The sequence below is a fragment of the Rosa rugosa genome, chromosome 7, assembly GCF_958449725.1.
Source record: "Rosa rugosa chromosome 7, drRosRugo1.1, whole genome shotgun sequence".
Lineage (NCBI taxonomy): Eukaryota > Viridiplantae > Streptophyta > Magnoliopsida > Rosales > Rosaceae > Rosa > Rosa rugosa.
The window spans coordinates 31609880-31628699 of NC_084826.1; the positions used below are offsets into that span (position 1 = coordinate 31609880).

The 18820-nt window shown below is 35.2% G+C and overlaps 1 protein-coding gene across 2 annotated transcripts; it reads left to right on the plus strand.

Moving 5' to 3' along the window:
- The first annotated feature begins 4505 nt into the window (after window positions 1–4505).
- On the plus strand, window positions 4506–13535 carry LOC133719755 (calmodulin-7). Of its 2 annotated transcripts, XM_062145926.1 has the most exons (3): window positions 4506–4510; window positions 11715–11842; window positions 12847–13535. In XM_062145926.1, exons 2-3 carry the CDS (start codon window positions 11767–11769, stop codon window positions 13218–13220), a joined length of 450 nt encoding a protein of 149 aa, XP_062001910.1. In that variant the 5' UTR covers window positions 4506–4510; window positions 11715–11766; the 3' UTR covers window positions 13221–13535. The 2 variants fall into 2 exon arrangements, with proteins under 2 accessions (XP_062001910.1, XP_062001909.1); XM_062145925.1 differs by lacking the exon at window positions 4506–4510 and having other exon boundaries at window positions 11666–11842.
- The last annotated feature ends 5285 nt before the right edge of the window (window positions 13536–18820 follow it).

An 18820-nucleotide genomic window follows, 5' to 3' on the forward strand; every position in this document is an offset into this window, starting at 1 on the left:
GTGCCGTTTTTATTGTGTATTTTGTTGTTAAATTATGGAAGTTGGTTTTCTGCTTTTTGTTCAAAATATTGTTGTTTCGCTTGATGTGCTGCTTTTTATTGTGTAAATTGTTGTTAAATTTGTGTAGAGTGAAAACATGCTATTGTTGATTGTGTCTGGAACATATTTTTATTTGATAGATTTCTAATAGTGAGACACACTCCTAAATTGACTATGCATGCCACCTCAACACCACATCATAAAACATAGGTCATTTATGAGCCACGTTAACAAGTTAAATGACTCAATTATCAGAAGACTAACATATTGGACCTATTAGATCAAAATTGAAACTGCATGGGTGTTTTTGATAAAATTAGAAGTCCAGTGACTGAATTGATTTTGGACCTAAACCATATGGTAGTAACCAGTATTTAGCCCTTAAACCTTTTACAAGATAAAAAATGCCAACATATGGGAAACAAAATTACTTTGCCACACACAAATTAAATTTTAAATGGCTAAAACGTGGTATTAAATGATTTTGAAATGTTCAATTATGATACCAAGATATGAGAAGTTTTCATGATAGGTTTGATACAAGACGATATGGTTAATTACTATTTGTTAAGTTGATTATTAGACAAGTATTTTTTATCATTGACATATGCAACTACAACCAAGTTTGTCTACTGTAAGTCAATATTGTTTAATTATACTATATATTGAAGAAGTAGGCTAGAACGCACCAACGATTTTAACACCAAAGTGGGTCCACTAACGTAGCTCCTTCTCCTCTACAGAAACGGATGAAAAAGTGTTGACTGTGAACTCTCCGTTGAATGTAAATCGTTTTCCATCATAGTGAAAAAATGATGACTTTATGGTTATTTCGCATATTAGATGAGGTTTCCCAAGGAAGCCATTGACTTTACCACAAAAATCTGTTTTCGCAGCTTCCGTCGAAAGTCATTGGTAGTGTAAAAATTTTCATCATTTCACAAAATCCTAATCCATCAGCTCATCAAAAGCATGGGGAAAGTAGGACTGATAGGAAAATGATTGTAACGCCCCGGAAAGATTACGTTACAGCGCCGCAAGCCTCTGAACATGAGCCTGCAGCTTGTGCCACAAACCCATGCCACAAAAGCTTGCAAGGCCTTTTAGAATTGTGGTGAGAAGAACGTTTACAATTGAGGTTGAGAGTACAATTCGGAAGCGTAAAGATTTTACAACAAAAGAGTACTTTATTTACATTCCACAAAAGTCACGAGTCCAAGGTTCAGGTTTCAAGTTCACGCTAGGTAACACACACCAAAAGATAAGCAGGCAGATAATAACAAATTTACAAAGGTTCTCCCACAACAAAACAAGTCACATTCACAATTTCAAAAGGAGGGAGATTGATCAACACTTGCCAAACATACAGTCAAGTCCAAAACAAGCTATTCACAACTTGACGATGCCAACACCTAAGTGTCTAAGTCTGGTCCTCAGCTGGCTCCTGCTCAGTTCCTGGAGGGAAAGTAGGGGTGAGCATCACATACGTTCATCACCCAGTAGAGGAGCTCAACCCCACTAGGTTTTATAAATAGCATGTAGCGAATGATTATCACGAAAAGAGATAAGCGTAAAACATATAAATAACGTAAAGAAAATCATAAAGTGTACGACTTGTATACCGGATCCCAATATCTCAAAAACCAGATGACCGGTCCCTAGACCAACTACACAGCCTTACCTCAACTAGTATGTTTACCAGGTAAGCGGAGCGAGAGCGTCCACTACCTAGCTACACACACGTACCGGGCCCGTCATTACGATCGAAATACCCAGACAACCGGCGTAACTAACCTTCCGGAGGTTTTGGGGATCGAACCCAAGGAAGTCAGTGCCACCCTTCGCTCTCAAGTCATCTCACTTACTTGACCGTATAGCACGGCCCGACACGTTAATAGTTATTTCCGTGTCGATAAAATAAAATAGAACAGAAATATAAATAGAAACAAAATAAATAGAACATATTGAAACCGTGCATAAGTCATGCACTACTTAAAACGAATATGTAAAGAAAACTCTAGCAAGGCGTAGGTGAGTCCCCCCTACCTGGAATTCGTGCTCAGACAATTTCCGAGCTATCACCGTTGTTGGTTAAGCCTCGGTCACTGGAATCCTAAACCCGACAATTCTAAGTTAGTAACTTCCTTAGAACAAATAATTTATCCTTCACCTATATACCAATTTCGACCAATCCTAAATCACGTAAATAGTTCAAGCGAACAACAATTTAGTTTCTGCCAAACTCAACCGAATTTGCAACTTAACTCCAGAATAAGACAATTATACATATACCAACAATCACATCCATCACTTTGACTCCCACAACACACAATTATGTATATAAATATACATATACCAAGACCAAACCATTGACAAGTCTTGCTGGACATCACCTTTCATAGAATATATTCCAAAGATCCTTTATTAATCAATTATAGTAACCTACACCACCACTAAAAGCTGACCAGATTTCTACTTTAATTATAATCATACCCAATAAAAAAAAAAATTTGAATTCAGTCCAAGAATCCTTCTTACCTCAATTTGGTCAGTTGCCGTCCAACAACTTTCACCCAAAATCCTTCTTATGTACTGCACAATCCACCTTTTAACTGACTGACACGCTTTTAGCAAGCGCATAATTTAACCCTGAAAATGTCATTAGTAGTATAAGCAAATAGGGATCGTTCTATTCCGGGGATTGAGGGTACACCTGTCATTGTCAAACAATTAAACAATTAAAATTAAAACAAAGTATAATATTCACAAAGATATTCACAAGTATAAACATTATTTACAAAAAAAGGGGGATTTTGTTTTTGGTTTTTTGGAATTAAAACTAAGTAATTAAAACAATTAAAACATAAAAACATAAAAACACGAATGGAATGAGAGAACAAAGATCAAAACCGAAACTTATGATTAAAATCGATTCAAACCCTAATATTGTTCATCTAAGTCATGAGAAAGGAGTTGATCATGTGAAACTTTCGAAAGCAAATGATTTCCCATATTTTACTTTTCAATGCTAATTAACCTAAGCGAAAGCACCTAGATTAATCCTATCAAACATGCAATCAAACCCTAGAAAGCTAGTCAATCATGTCATGTTTAACGCATTACACATAGAGAAAGGCTATCAACTCAAGTGTACAACTTAGTTATGGAAAAGTCCACCTAATTGCAATCCTCGTTAATTAAATTCGATCTTTGTACAAAACCTTTACTACTTTGATTCAAGTTTACACAAAACGAAAAGTCGATTTCATGTTCTTAAACCTAGCAACATTCATATCAAAACCCTAAGTGTTTCGAACCACATAAGATTAAAATACAAAAGATATCTATAACGCAAATTTAATTAACCAAACTCACATAAGCAACGTTAAAATCACAATATATGAATCTGAAAATTCTCAATTAATCATAAAAATTCCAGAAATTAATATTTGTTCAAACACATATGTCAACTAGTTCATAACCAACGAAATTCAAAGCAAAGGTTACAAAGGAGAATCGGATTACACCGTGAGATGGAGATGGTGATGAACGATTGATGTGGTGATCTCTTGAATCTCGAAAGCAAGCTTCAAGGTTGGAGATGGATGATGGATGCTCACGGCTATGCTTCTTCTCCCTTGGCTTTGCTTGAACTCGTAGAGATGACTAGAGGATGGAGAGACTCACGGCTTTGCTAAGAAGATTTTCTGATTTTTTTCTAAAGTGTATAACGTAAAACTTGGGAACCCTTGACGTTGAGAAAGGGGGAGTATATATAGGAGCACGGCCAACTTGGTCTCCAAGCCGTGATATTCTTTTTATTTTCCAAGGAATTAATTTAATAACTCCACATAGCTTCCACCAATGAGAACTTGCCAAGTAAGCCCTATGATGTGGTCCAACCAATCATATAATTCCAATTTAATTCCCTAAATAATCTTGCCGAAATTCCATGGATATATTCTGATTTTATACTTTAAATTCGGCCAAAACTCCTTTAGGGAATATAGGAATGTATCTAGACTTCTTTTGAGCTTTTCTTGGTCTCCACACATATTTTCTTTCCTTAAAACTCTCTAGGGGATATCTCTTTGCCGAAATCTTTTATTCTCCCTTTGATTTTCACGGCAAAACCTTCTAGGGTAAGTCTCCAAGTATATTTCTTTCCATAAAAATTGCCCTCGAAAATCTCAACCGAAATCTTCTTTTAATGGGCCTTGTGGGCTTTTATCCAATTTGCCGAAAATCCAATTCATTCTTGAGAGTTCTTGGGCCTTGTTGCTTCAACTTCAAGCCTTGATACCTTCCAACGCCATAACACTTTATTTTTCCATTTCTTTTTCATAGTAACGTTGGAAACTTCATTGGTAAGCTTTCCTCCTTTTCGCAGGGTTTCCTGGTTGAAGCAGGAAAACTTCTTTTCTTCATTTCTGCTCATTTCTGTGGTCCATTGTTTCTCATTTTTGCTCCCCTTAATGTTCGCAAGCTCCTCTTTCCATTTATGAGTTCATTTCCACTTTTTAGCTCCGAGGTCCTGAAAATAGAAACTAGTAAGAGAAATAGAAACTTTCCTAAAATGAAAAATGGCAACTTTCCTAAACTGAAAATGGAAACTTTCCAAAAATGAAAAATAGAAACTACAAAATAGAAACTTTCTACAAATAGGAACTTTCCCAATCGAAGAATGGAAACTTTTCTAAACAGAGTTTTAATAAGGAAATAACGCAAGAAATGTAGGGAAAAGCAAGTAAAACGTCGCATTAAAATGCTCCTATCGCTGACAAAAGCTTTCGATCAACTCCAGCTCCAATTCTCTACTCTTTTTCAATCCCAAACCTTGATTTAAGAAGAACTATCAATTTCTCAACCTTATAATCAAATCGAAATTACCGATTGAACACCAAGGATGCATGGGTTGAGATTACCTTAAGAGTGAGCCAATTTCAGTCTAATTTCCAAAGCCAGGCTTCTACACTAGCAACAGAAGGAGATGGGAACCTTAGTGGCTTCTAACCCATTGTCATGGCTCATTTCTTCGTTCTTGGCAAGGTTGGGTAAGAAAGCTGGTTGAGTTTTGGGTGGATGTAGATGAGAGTAGTGAGTGTAATCTGTGGTTTCTGAGAACAAAAGGAGTATGGTTGGCATGCAAGTGACGGAGGAGTCGAGAGTTATAGGGGAGAGTGGTGTCAGTAAGGTGGTGAGTGTTGTCTGTAGGTAATCTCAACGCGTGGAAGTCTCAAGCCAGGTGTTCCCCTTCGGACTCCCTAATCTCAAGTGGAGCCACAACTTATATTTTCTCACACTAATCCCTTTAAGCTGATCACTCACCCCCTTGATCCCAAGTTACTACTAATCACACTAAGCCCAATTTAACCGAACCAAAACCAACCTGACAACTAGTTCCTAGCCCAAGTATTTCGGGACTAACTCAACTTCTAAATTTCAGAAATAAAACTCGAAATCAACCGTATGAAAATCAAAAGTAATTGAACAAAATTACCAGGGTTCACAATGATCATAGAGCTTCGCCGCATCAATCAACTTATTTAGCACCTTCCTTCCAAGACCCTATTCGTTTTCAAGAATTAATTACTTCTTCAACACCAATCTTTTTATGACTTTAGATCATAGTTATTCGGCTTTCTCGTCGTTTTTATTTCTTGGTCAAGGTTCCTTCTAATTTGTTATTATTTTCCATGTTATTTCAAGCACTATGAATCTATGTAGACAATGTTTTCTATTGATATTACTCTTATAGTGCATAAATGTTCTGGGATATAGTCTTCATTTGGAGTGTGTCCTCATGCTGCATTTTTGAAGCAAATATCTCAAATGGACAATTTTCGACCTTGCATATAACCCTCAATCTAGTTCTATCACTCCTTAGGAATACACCTTCCCAACCATCCAAGATTCCCCTCTCTCTTACAGTTGCTCTAAATATTTCAGCAGTGTAAATTTCATTCCTTTCACAAATACAGGATTCTTCTTATCAGTTTTGGGGTTGAATTATGAGTATTTGTCCTCTTCCTCACCATTTGAATCGATTATGGGCCCTAATGCTTCATTGTCTGAATCAATGGCACCAAACATGCCCTCATTGTCTTCAAATTCAGCATCCTCTTCAAAGAAGTATTTTTGTGCACTTGGTTCTTCGCTATTAGTTCCAACCCACTGTTCATCTTCATATAGGTTAATGTCTAGTATTACTTCAGGAATGTAATCATCATCATTGCACCACTGATCATCACTAAACTTAGGGTCAACAAACTCATCATCGCGTAATAGTTTGGTTGAAATTCATTCACATTTATCTCAACCAATCCCTCAAAATCACAAAGTTCTTGCTTGCCCTTACATTTCAAAGAGTCAACTACATCACTTTCTTTCTTTTCTTTGCATTTATCAGCAACACCATCAAGCTCTACCTTGCTGCCTTGAGTGGTTGCAACATCATGACACTCCAACTCCTTGATAACAATCCCAAGTTTATTTTTTGGCTCCTCAGGGAGCTCCTCAATTACTACATCACTTGAACCAGCTTGACTAAACATAAAACTATTATGTCTAAAAACCTCATCAACTTGATCATAATCATGTAGGTCCAAATGATCTAAGTAGATGATAATTAGCCTAAAATCTCGTACAAATGAACACATATCAGTCACATCAGCGTCGTAACTTAACTTCGTTAATGCATCGTCTTCACTTCCAATTGAATACCAGTAGTCCATCTTTCTACTATGCTTCAAGCTCCTTACCATTGCATGAACCTCCATAAGTGAAATCATATCCTTATCACAATTATCATAATAATCCATACTCCCAGCAACATAGTTGTTATCCTTAATCCTCCCACCATGAAATATCTTTAGATTAGCTGCAATACAATATATGTTAAAGTTAGAAACATGATATAACTTGATGCAACCCCAAAAAAGCGAAAACGGAGAAACAATCCAAAAAAAAAAACCACCAAGATTGAAGTTAAACATGGTGAAGACAACTCAAAGCTGCACATTGTTTTTGCCATATATATGCAAAACCACATTAGTAGGACAAGAAAACTACAAGCTTATCAACATGTTGGAAGACAACAACATCTTTCTTTAATTTATACTAGGACCACACGGTTTAAACACCAACAAGTATAATATTGAAAGCATATGGTTCCAACCCCAACTACATTCAAATGAAGAATTTACCTTATTCAATCAGTGGCCTACATATAATCCTAAATAATTTCAAGGTTGGATAAACAGAGCCAATGATATACTATATATATAGTCCTAAACACAAAACCCTTTCTAAAGAAAAAGTTCCACGTTCATAAATTTCTAGCTTTACGGCCTGCGAAGCAACAATAAAATCTTTGAAGATCATAAACCCTTAAAATGTTAATCAAAATCAATTTCACATAGAATCCAAACCCAAACAAAGAGTAGACATAATGTAATGGGGAATTCCACGAACAACCACTTCAGTGCGCGGATTCCACTCATCCATTTGAGAACGCTACTTAAGTCACAGAATAAATTAAAACCTCAGATCTAGTAAGAAAAATTAAAAGATTTATTCTAGGTTGGTGAACGGCTTTTTGGGTTCGCTAGAGAGGATTAAGAGTTCAGAGATCTTGGGTTTGAGATAGAAAGACGAGGTTATGTGTGGTTTAGATTTAGACCAAATAGATAAGGTCTGCTCATTAACCACGAAGCCAAGGGCATGATGGGATTTTAGCCTTGTGTGGGATCAAGTTCTAAAATCTAATCTGATTGGGATTGCCACGTCAGCAGGTAAATGGGACCCACTGAGGCCATGTCAGCATTTAACAGTCTAATGGATGGTTGAGTTAACGGTACGATGATATTGATCAAGTTTATAAAATACAGGAGCACGACTGATGCAAATTGAAAGTATAGGGGCATAACTGATGTAAAGTGTAAAGCATAGGGAGTTAAAGTGAAACTAGCCTTTTTTTTTTTTTTTTGAAAGAAATAATATCAGGGGTCTCCACAAAGACTATGTATTCTAACAAGTACCAATTAACAAAGAGTGTACGAATGACTACTCTATTTAATAGTTAAAGTAAGGGGGTTTAACTATCGATAATTATTTGAACAAACGGTTAAAAGGAAAGCCAGCCTTTTAAATATTGACTTCATTTTCTGGGTAAACGAAGCATCCTTTCATCCTTGTGATAAGGAAAGCATTGAGTAAGCTCCTATTTCAGCATTCGGCGCTTTAAATCAACTCAGAAAATGGCAGAGCTTCATCACAACCACCAATCTGGTCGTATACTATGCCTTTTCTCCATTCCTCATTTATTTTATCCCCCATTCACTCAACCTATATATCTTGAAAACCCTAGCTTTACTCAATTCAATGATACCTAAGAACCCTAGTTCACCATCTCAGTTAGATTCATCATTCATCTAAGTTCAACAACTCCAGCTTCAATTACTTTTTCTTTTTTATTTTTAATTTCTTCGTAATTTTACCGAGGAAATGAGATTAAATCCCAATTCTAGTGTGGGTTTTGTTTCATGTAGAACTTTTTAGGTTGTAGATTTATTCTTTTGCTCTGTTATTTGGGTAGCATTATGTATATGTAACCATCAAGATGAACCCTGAATTGTATTTTCTTGTTCTGAAAATAGTGGGTAAAAATGTTAACTTATAAGCATCTCAGTACGCCATATTGGTGTTTTAAGTTGGAAATAATTATAGAGCCAAACAAATTACAACAATTCCAATGATACATCAATTGAGTTTCTAGTAATTTTAACCGCGTATCAATTAGATCTGACATCGTTATTTTGGTTTGTTTGTTTACTTTTTTGCTTTGTCATTAATGTGTCTCAAGCACAAAGACCATATACTTGACAATCACTACAATAAAAAATGATATCGGCGATAACCCAAAGTTATTGCAAAAAATCTAAATTATCGCTTAATTGAAAATGTGATGACCAAAAGTTGTCGAAACCAGTTATTGCTTAACTTGTTTTACTAATTGTTATAAACGACGAAATTATACGGTTGTTTCTTTTTCAATATGTTACGTAACTGGTTCATCAAATATCACAGATTGTGAGACACAGAAATGTGTTATCAAAACCTATATGTGGGACATTATATTTGTTACTATATTTAATATAGGAGATCTAGACTTTGTTTATGTTGCATATTCCATCTATGGGATTGTATGTTTGTCACATTTTCTATATGCGAGGCAATTCGTTCCTCGCATATGACACGTTGCCAGATACGTAAGTGGGTTACATCATGCTATATGTGAGACATTTTATTTGTTACAATTTCTAACATACGAGGCTTCGTTTACATTGTATATTCCGTCTGCAAGGCTTGTATGTTTGATCAAAAATTTATGTGAGATTTACTTTTTGTTGCAAAAAATAACTACGAGGTTTCATTTTTGTTGTATATATTAGTATGTGACACATACACATTTGTTATAGAAAATTATATGCGGGACTTCTTGTTTGTCATGTATAAAGTTATGCAACATCGACATAGTTGTCGAAAATATAAAATGCAAGATTAAATATTTATTGAAAAAAATAATAGGCAAGGTCACCTATAATGATTCGCAACATATGTAAAGGAATCATTGTTCGTTGCAAATGATTATAGATGAGGTTAGGTTGTTTGTCTCATCTACCAATAAGCGGAGTTTCGCTGCATCATTATATATAAATAATGCAACAAATTGCTACATATTTCTAGCTCAAATTTAATTCTTTGTATAAAAATTTCAAAATAATTTAAATATTTGAAAAAAAAATACTTTATTAATAATATTTCTTAGCAAATAATATATTTGAATACTTATTCATTCATAAACCAAATAAATTCTACAAATCTTCTACCCAAAAATAATAATAGTTGATAAAAAAATAGTTTTTATAGTAAGTGTTTTGTAATGGTATTGGTTATCATGATCATCGGAAGGATGATTGCAAATTGAGTGAACTATTTATTATCCTTTGTAAGCATAAACGTGAATTGGTTCTATGGTTAAAAAATGTGGAGAATTAAGTCAAATTGCATTTTTCAAATTTGCATAAGGTTTCTTATATTAAAGTTCTCTTGATTTATAGCTAAGAAGTATGAAAATATGGTGGATGCTTATAGTAATTAAGGAAATTTTCTACAAATCAAAGAAGTGAAAATTCCGTTGTGCATTAGTTGATCTATGGGACTTGTAAAAAAAATATGTTAAATGTTATTGAATGAGGAAAATGTTATACACTTGGAATCTTATTTGATCAAGAACTCCAGTTACTTGAAAAGCGAGTTACAATGGTGGTGTTGGTCGCAAATTGTGAATAGACCAAAATATTCAATATTCTAGATAAGGTACTATCCACTTGTCTCAGCTAATGGTTTTGTTTTTAAACTGTGTATGTATGAGTAGTATGATATTGCATGATAAATGCATCCAGTGCACTTAACCATGCCAACAAATGAGAGTGTTGTGATGATTGGAGACTGAATTAAAGGTGGTTGCTGACCTCCTTTGGTTTGATTCCCTCAACTTTCGGAGGGTTGGTTATAATAGTTGTCTGTGTCTTTTCAATCAAAATGATGAGCTCGAGTTTGAGTGTATAGTTGGTGTGTGTGGACACTATCACTACGGTTACCTACTGTTTACTTATTTGAGGTAAGGCTATGTAGTTGATCTTACAGGACCAGCCATCAGGTTTGGGCCTTGGTGCACTGGAGTCTATTGAAGAAAAATAATTTATTATATATTGTTTTTCGCTACTCGTTGATGCATATATTTTAAAATGTTTTCAAACATAGATGGCGTAAAGCCCTACTGGGAAGCAATAATAAAAACTCACTCTTACAACAGTTTTTGGATGCTATTAATGTGTATGAAGACGGGACAACTAGATGAACATTGAGAGAGTGACTTAGTAACTCTATTCTATAAATTGTGTTATTGAGGGAGTTTGTTCTGTCCAACAAATTTCTTTATTTTCCCATCTTTATTCTTCAATTTTTTTTCTCATTATGCTGATGGGATAATTCTAGAATCAACAACGTTTTCTTCAATTAACCTGTGTTGGGAAGTTCATGAATTGCGTTTTCCTGATCTTGCGTAACTTACTTTCCTTCATTTAACCGGTACTTTTATTTTTCTTTTATTTTTGTCTGTTCATTTAGCTAGTACTTTGCATAATTTATAAATCTTTATTAAAAGTAAAAACTATTTTTTCCTTTTTTGCTAATAACTGATTAACCACATCAATAGAATTTGCTTGAATATTTTGGTTGCTTAACTGCGGAGAAAACCCCTAAAAACAAGAATCAAAGAGATGTGATATGCACTAATCCCTTCTCCTCCTCGCACTAAACGTCAAAACCAAAACACCGTCGATTCTTGCCGTCGTCGTTTGCTTGAAAGGGTGAGGTGTCTGGCTACGGGCAACCGGCTAAGCCTTTAACCATGTAATTTCCGTTACTAGTACCTGAAGCCCAATTATTGGGGTCCAAAGAAAAGGAATACGTGCGGATGAGATGAGAGAGAATGAGATGCCGGTGGACCACTAGCTCCTCTTGTTTTCATATATAAAGTCTCCCCTTCCCAGTCTTTGTTATTTGTCCACATTCCAAAACATATTTACATTTTGCTCCCCTCTCTCTCTCTCTCTCTCTCTCTCTCTCGCTCGCTCTCTTCCAAAACTCAAACCTCCATCCATGGCCGATCAGCTCACCGACGACCAGATCTCTGAGTTCAAGGAGGCGTTCAGCCTCTTCGACAAGGACGGCGATGGTCAGATCCCTCTTTTCTCTTCTCCTTTATTGGCTTCAATGTTTCGTTTACCGATTGGATCCCTAGATTTCGTTTTGATCGCTTCCCTTAGGGCTAGATGATTCTGTTAGATTTGGTCATCGGTCTTTGGTTTCTATTTGTTTACTCCTTGTTTGGCTATTTTCACTGTTTCTGGATGAATTAGGTTTTTGATTTAGCTTCTCTGATGTGGCTGTGGAGTAGCAGAAATGATTTGTATGGTTTTGTTGATTGTGCTTGATGTTGTTAGGGCACAAGGAGAGAAATTTTGTGATTCAAAATTTTGAAACCATTTTGATCTCGGTTCATAACTGATTGATTGATCTTGTCTCTCTTCCTATAAACAAACAAGTTCATCATTTACAAATTGTGCAAGCAGCCAGCAATTTCACATCACCCACGTGACTTTTCCAGTTTTGGAATTGAGTATTGATTGCACCACATTGTTTTACTTTCAGGCTATATACGGTTTCTGAAATGGCCAGGGTTGTTTGTAGTATTTTGCATTCTCATATATTTCATTCAGAATATGACGTCCTTTCTGTATTATACTATCTGTATAGGTTGAGTTGATGTTGGTTACGGTATGGTAACTTGTTGGCTCCGTTTTCATGTCTTGGCTTTACCATTTGTGGAGTATTCAAAACTCTTTTTCCCGGTTGTAAGGTTGTTTTGTTATTTTCCTGATTTGTATTGGTTTCTAGAAATCTGATTATTGTTTGGCTTTCAATTGTTTGACATGTACCTCCGGGTTTCTGAATATTGATATTGTCCAAGTGTTATTTGAACTAAATGGAAAGATTGTTTGACTCCCAGAATAACGATAAATATCAGAATGAATTTTGGGGTTGATTTGTTCATATCATTGAAACCGGGCTTACTCATCCTTCCCAAAGAGGAACAAAAAAATTTGGCCTGCTTTTAAAAACCACTCATCCATTTCTATGCTATTCACAACCCTAATTTTCACATAAATTCTAATGCAGGCTGCATCACTACCAAGGAGCTTGGCACTGTCATGCGGTCACTTGGGCAGAACCCAACCGAAGCAGAGCTTCAGGATATGATTAATGAGGTTGATGCTGATGGGAATGGTACCATTGATTTCCCAGAGTTCCTTAACCTGATGGCTCGAAAGATGAAGGACACTGATTCTGAGGAGGAGCTCAAGGAAGCGTTCCGGGTGTTCGATAAGGACCAGAATGGCTTCATTTCTGCTGCTGAGCTTCGTCATGTTATGACAAATCTGGGTGAGAAGCTTACAGATGAGGAAGTTGATGAGATGATTCGCGAGGCTGATGTGGATGGTGATGGACAGATCAACTATGAGGAGTTCGTCAAAGTCATGATGGCCAAGTGAGGATCGGTTGACCAAAACCAAAAATTGGACATTAAAACAAAAAAAGGGAACATGGCAGATAAGTTTAAAGAGATTTATATCTCCCATTAGGACATCTTTATTTGGTATTGCTAGCTTTTGGTCTGTCCATTGTCGTTTCTTGTATGCATTATTTGTGGTACTTTTCTGCTAGTATGGACTTGTTTGCTCTCTCTTAGTAGCTTCGGTTTGGTAGTGTCTTTACATTATTGGTATTCTCATTCTACTTTTGATATCCCAGACCTCAAACACTGGGGGAATTTGATCTTTCTACTTATGGGTGATTATCATTGTTTATATCTCTCTCTTGTGTTTTTTTTTTTTGACTCCTGTCCATATCCTTGTGGTTACTTGCCCTCTTTGATCAACCATGGAATTTGTTGTAGGTATCCTTGTTTTTTAACCGTCTTTGATCAGTTATATATAATAGGGACACGCCTTCATATAAATGTATATATACATGTATATTTATATTTGTGTTTGTCTGTGTGTGGGTCAGTGAATTTGTTTTGAATGTGTATTTATACAGGCATATGATTAGCATAGGACAAAGACCTGTACAACTTGGCTAAGCACACACCCATGACACACTGAGTTCTGTGGTTGTGATTGATAGAAGGAAGGATACATTGGTTTAATAGAATGAAGGATGGAGGTAAAAGATGAGTGATTGTACCATTCCAAGATAAAAATTTGAAGACGCATAGATCTTATTGTGTTTTATCAGCTTTTGTTTTTTGGCGATTAGTTTTAACCGGTTTTAAGATGCAGCCCCCTCGTTCTTGGTATGATAGAATACCCAACGTCAGGCCTCTTTTGTTATAGTGAAATTAAATTAAATCTTAAATGGCGCATCTGATTCCAATCGTGATAATGCGATTAGTTTATAGTTTTAGACAGAAATCGGTAGGCTATATACAATTATTCGTTGATCTGATAATGTAGTATGCTGCATGTGTATGATGTTGTGTTGAGACTTGAGAGAATACAGCAGGAAGGTATAATAGGCAACGCTCCGACAGGTGGATTTTAAATTAGGGTTTAATTTATGCACCCGTCCTTATATGATCAAAGCGTAAGAAAGGAGAACGTAACTCCTTTGCTAATAATGATGGGTCCGATAGGAGGAAAGTTTGAAGGAAGATTGGGGTTATCATTCGTACAACTGGATTGACCTTCCTCCAACAAATTAACTGTTACAAAAATAAAGAGAGGGATACATAATCCGAAGTCTGACAATTAAAAACTTTTCGGTTTTAAATTGGAGATTGAATTTTGGATTTAGTTCGTTTTAACCCAAATTTTGTTCTCTTATATCACTCGGGCTAACTACAAGGGTGCGGAAAATGATTTTCGAACTCTAAAGTAAACCCCTTTGTTTAAAATGGTTCTTGCTTTTTTGTCAAAATAATTAGTCGATCACGAGTTTATTTCCAGGCTTCATCCTTACGAACTGAGGTAGTAGCATCAAATGGTATATTGTTATAAGATAAGAGTAACAACGTATTCCCGCCTTGAAAAGGAAAAGGTACATATGACTACCTCATTCTTTCTCATCTTTTGTCTTTTTATTTTATTTTATTATTATTATTTTTTGTTTTTAAGGATTAGGGGAGGAGATCAACGATGCCATCACTAGTAGACTTGATCATGAATAATATTGAAATTTAAATCCTGCAAACCATTTTTAACTGTGTAGTCAGTGTACCATAACTTGGTTGGTTAATGACAGGAGAGAACTAGACCGAACGAGCGGGAGCGGGAAGCAGAGTAGCATAGATTCTTCTTCAAGGGTAGACAACACTAAGAAACATCGCTGTGGACAACGTTTACGCCACTGTTTCTGCCTGTAAACTAATCTAATGTAATGTATCATCATTGTGAATTTGTACATTATTATTCATTTGTGGCCTTTAGAACGACAGTTAGACCTCTTAAACCAACAAGTAGAGTTCTTCCACATGTGAGTAGTTGAGTACCAGTAAGTGCTATTTCCCAAGATATATTCTGGAACGAGACGCGGCTGAATGACAGTCAAGTTTTAAGATCATTTTGACCACAACTGACCGTGTTATTGACAAAAGCTGAAAAAATGCTCGGTGAAAATGTTACAGAAAATCAACGAGTAAAAACATTGGAAGCAACGTAGAGTTGCAGACATATCCCACAGAGCTGAGAGCTCAAATCGTACACTCCTCTCTCTCTAGCTGGGTGTAAAATAATACATAGTCGATTTCAAAGAGAGCGGGTAACCCATTAACACGAATACTGAGATAGGGGTAATCACCATTTGACCCTTGAGCCTTAGAGCAAGTTCACCCGTTGGGTTACTGGGTCAGATACTATTCACTGTTTTTTTTTTTTTTTTGTTTATTTCCACAGTCTGAGTCAGTTTCGTGACCTGCAAACTGATGACCTAGAAAGTGACCCAGAGTGACTTAAGTCAGTTTGGAAACTATGCTCGTGACCCAGAGGGTGGAAATAAGCATAAAAAGTAGTGAATAGTAACTGACCCAGTGACCCAATGGGTAGACTTGCTCTTAAGCCCGTCAGGCCCGGCCCAACCTTTTCTCAAATAGGGTAGTGTAGGGGTCATGCAAACGTTTGAGCCCGTTAGAGCCAAGCCATACCGAACTCTTTAAACCCGCCCAATCGAACCCAAGTAATTTTCTATGTTTTCTATTATTTAAATATGTTTATCTTTTTTCTATAACATACAACTTATATCTTTCTTTGTAATTGATTTCACAGGCTTTTTTTTTTTTTTTTGAAAGGATTTCACAGGCTTTATTTTATTTAATTTTTATTTTCTTTGTTAACTGACAATTAATTTTGAGAGATTTGGAGAGATAGTTAATTGAATATAACCACCTTAAGGGCATCTTCAACCGTAGTGTCAAAAGCCATTTTGGCTTCCCCAATTCAATTCCAGCATCTCCAACCCAATAGAAAAGGGAGTCAAAATGACCCCTCATTTTGACTAAGTTTTGTAGAACGAAAGCCAAAATGGAGAAGAAGGGAGAGGAGGTGGGCCCCATGATCCATTGAGATTATGCTATGACTTTTGACTAAAGAGAGTTGGAGATGCAAAATCTGAATGAATAGTAATGACACTAGGGGTGTCAAATTCATGAAATGGCTATGGCTTTTGACTAAAGGGTTGGAGATGCCCTAACTAATATATATATATATACAGATCCTATCCTGAGCGGAGGTCCGCTTTGAAATTAAAGTGTGAACTTCGAGTTTTGGGTCGCTTTTCGGTCGCACATCCACATCTCGACTGTTCAGTTTTTAGGTACTAGTGTATAGATCATCTCTGCAAATTTTCAGCCAAATTGATGATCGACTGATCGTTGAGGCATTGATTACTGCCTTAAAGCTAGTACGGTTCAGGTTGATAGATTCAGTCCGTCGATTGGTTTAAGCGAGTTAGATACCTTAACGATCATCAATTTGGCTGAAAATTTGCAGAGATGATCTATACACTAGTACCTAAAAACTGAACGGTCGAGATGTGGATCTGCGACCGAAAAGCGACCAAAAACTCGAAGTTCACACTTTAATTTCAGAGTGGAACTCCGCTCTGGATAAAATCTGTATATATATATATATATATATATATATATATATATATATATATATATATATATATATATATATATATATATATATATGAGAGTTTCTATTAGGACCTCCAAATCTACTCACTTGACCTCACTCTATTATGAATTATTAAATGACATATATAGACCTACTATAAAATGACTATTAAGGACAATAATTATACCAAAAAAATATTATATTTATTTTATGTAGACTTTCCAATTCAATAATATTAGATTGTATTCCTTATTATTTTCCTTATCTATTTTCATTTTCCAATTTCACTACATACTCATTAAAGCATTCATATATATTTAATAAGAATTAAAAATATGATTAACATCATGTGACATAAAAATGTATGATATATATGTTGAACGCATATTGGTGAGCGAAAACAAAATAAATCCCTCTTATGATTTATGACCTAAATCTAAGTCAATCCATTATATTTGCAAAAAAAAAAAAAAAAAAAACTAAAAATATTTAAATAATTAATCATGTGGTACAAAAAATACAGAAAAAAAAAATAAACATTATAAAACGAATGATTTTTTTTTTGAGAATAAAAACAAATGATTTCTTCATTTTTTTTTTTGCACAGCTAAAATAGAAATTTTTTTAAAAAAAAAAAACATAATAGTTCATGCCATTTTCTTATTGATTAGATATTAATTTTTGAAACTCAAATTTGATTATGAAATGTATATTTAGTTAAGATTTATAGAGTGATTAAATCATTGAAATGACTAAATTTTTTATTTTAAAGATAATAATTTGTTTGCAAATTACATGAGTGAGGTTATTTGAGGGAGTTTAGTGAGGTTTAGTGAGTAAATTTAGTATTTGAAAATTTGATAAAGAGGTGTAAAAAGCATAGAGGTCAAGTGAGTAAATTTGGAGGTTCCAATAGAAAAACTCTATATATATATATATATATATATATTAAATAGGATCAACAAAGTCTTGGATTACCTATATAACCATTGAGCCACATTTTGAGAAAAAAAAAAATAATGTATTTCTTTTTGTTAAATAAAGTAAGGCCATTTTCGGCGCTATTTAGAACGCCGGCCCGGCCCAGCCTGGCCTTAATGAGCGGGTAAGGGTTAGCATATTTAAGCCTTGGCCCGGCTCTAAATTTTGTTGACTTTATTAAGCCTAGCTTGGCCCGTGATGGCCTCTATACTGAGAGATGAAACCATGGCTGCCAAAAACCCATTTGTCCTTTTTCCTTTTTTTATTATTTTTATTTTTTTACTCTGAGCAAGTGTTTCTTCCCAATTATTTTTTTTCCTCTTTATATTTTCGGGCCCAACTACCATTCCATGTTAATTTATATATAGCTAAAATTTCTTTTCAAAAAAAAAAATATATAGCTAAAAATTATAATAGATTTTAATGAAGAAATCAAAATTATATTTCAATACTATTTGAAAGAAATCTATAGATCTCTGATGGGGAAGAATGAACGATTTGAGGGTCAAATCAAATCTATATAATATCATGGATCTGAGTTTTTTTCATATCCTTTTTCTCCATTCAAGATTTGTAATAGCTGGGGACGAAAACCTCTCATTCAATTACAAGTCGATATGTGTAGTTGCCCAATAACCATTAAGCTTCACATGAATCATTTATGGGAAGAACATAAGGAGTACCCAAAATTACGATGAATGGAAAAGAGTCGTTTTGTGTCACGGGCAAACTTTTCATGCAGCAGAGCTTACCTGTCTGGTGCCAAGTTTTTTTCTGAACTGAGGTCTTCTGATATTCATATTCATACCAGCGAAAGCTACTCATTTTGAGTCTCACATCTTATGATTAACTTATTACTTCCTTGTGTCATGGTTGTCTTCTAAGACACTTGCCGAATCATTAGGCTTTCATTAAATTCCGACTCATGTCAGTCCGTTGTTGACCCATATATGTCTCGCATATAGGTAGCAAGTAACATGACAGTGCGCCAAGAACTA

Excerpts from the sequence above, each read along its gene's own strand:
- LOC133719755 (XM_062145926.1), top strand. The coding sequence starts at position 11,767 with ATGGCCGATCAGCTCACCGACGACCAGATCTCTGAGTTCAAGGAGGCG. Across the intron at positions 11,843-12,846 it reads CTTCGACAAGGACGGCGATG|GCTGCATCACTACCAAGGAG; the intron begins GTCAGATCCCTC and ends ATTCTAATGCAG.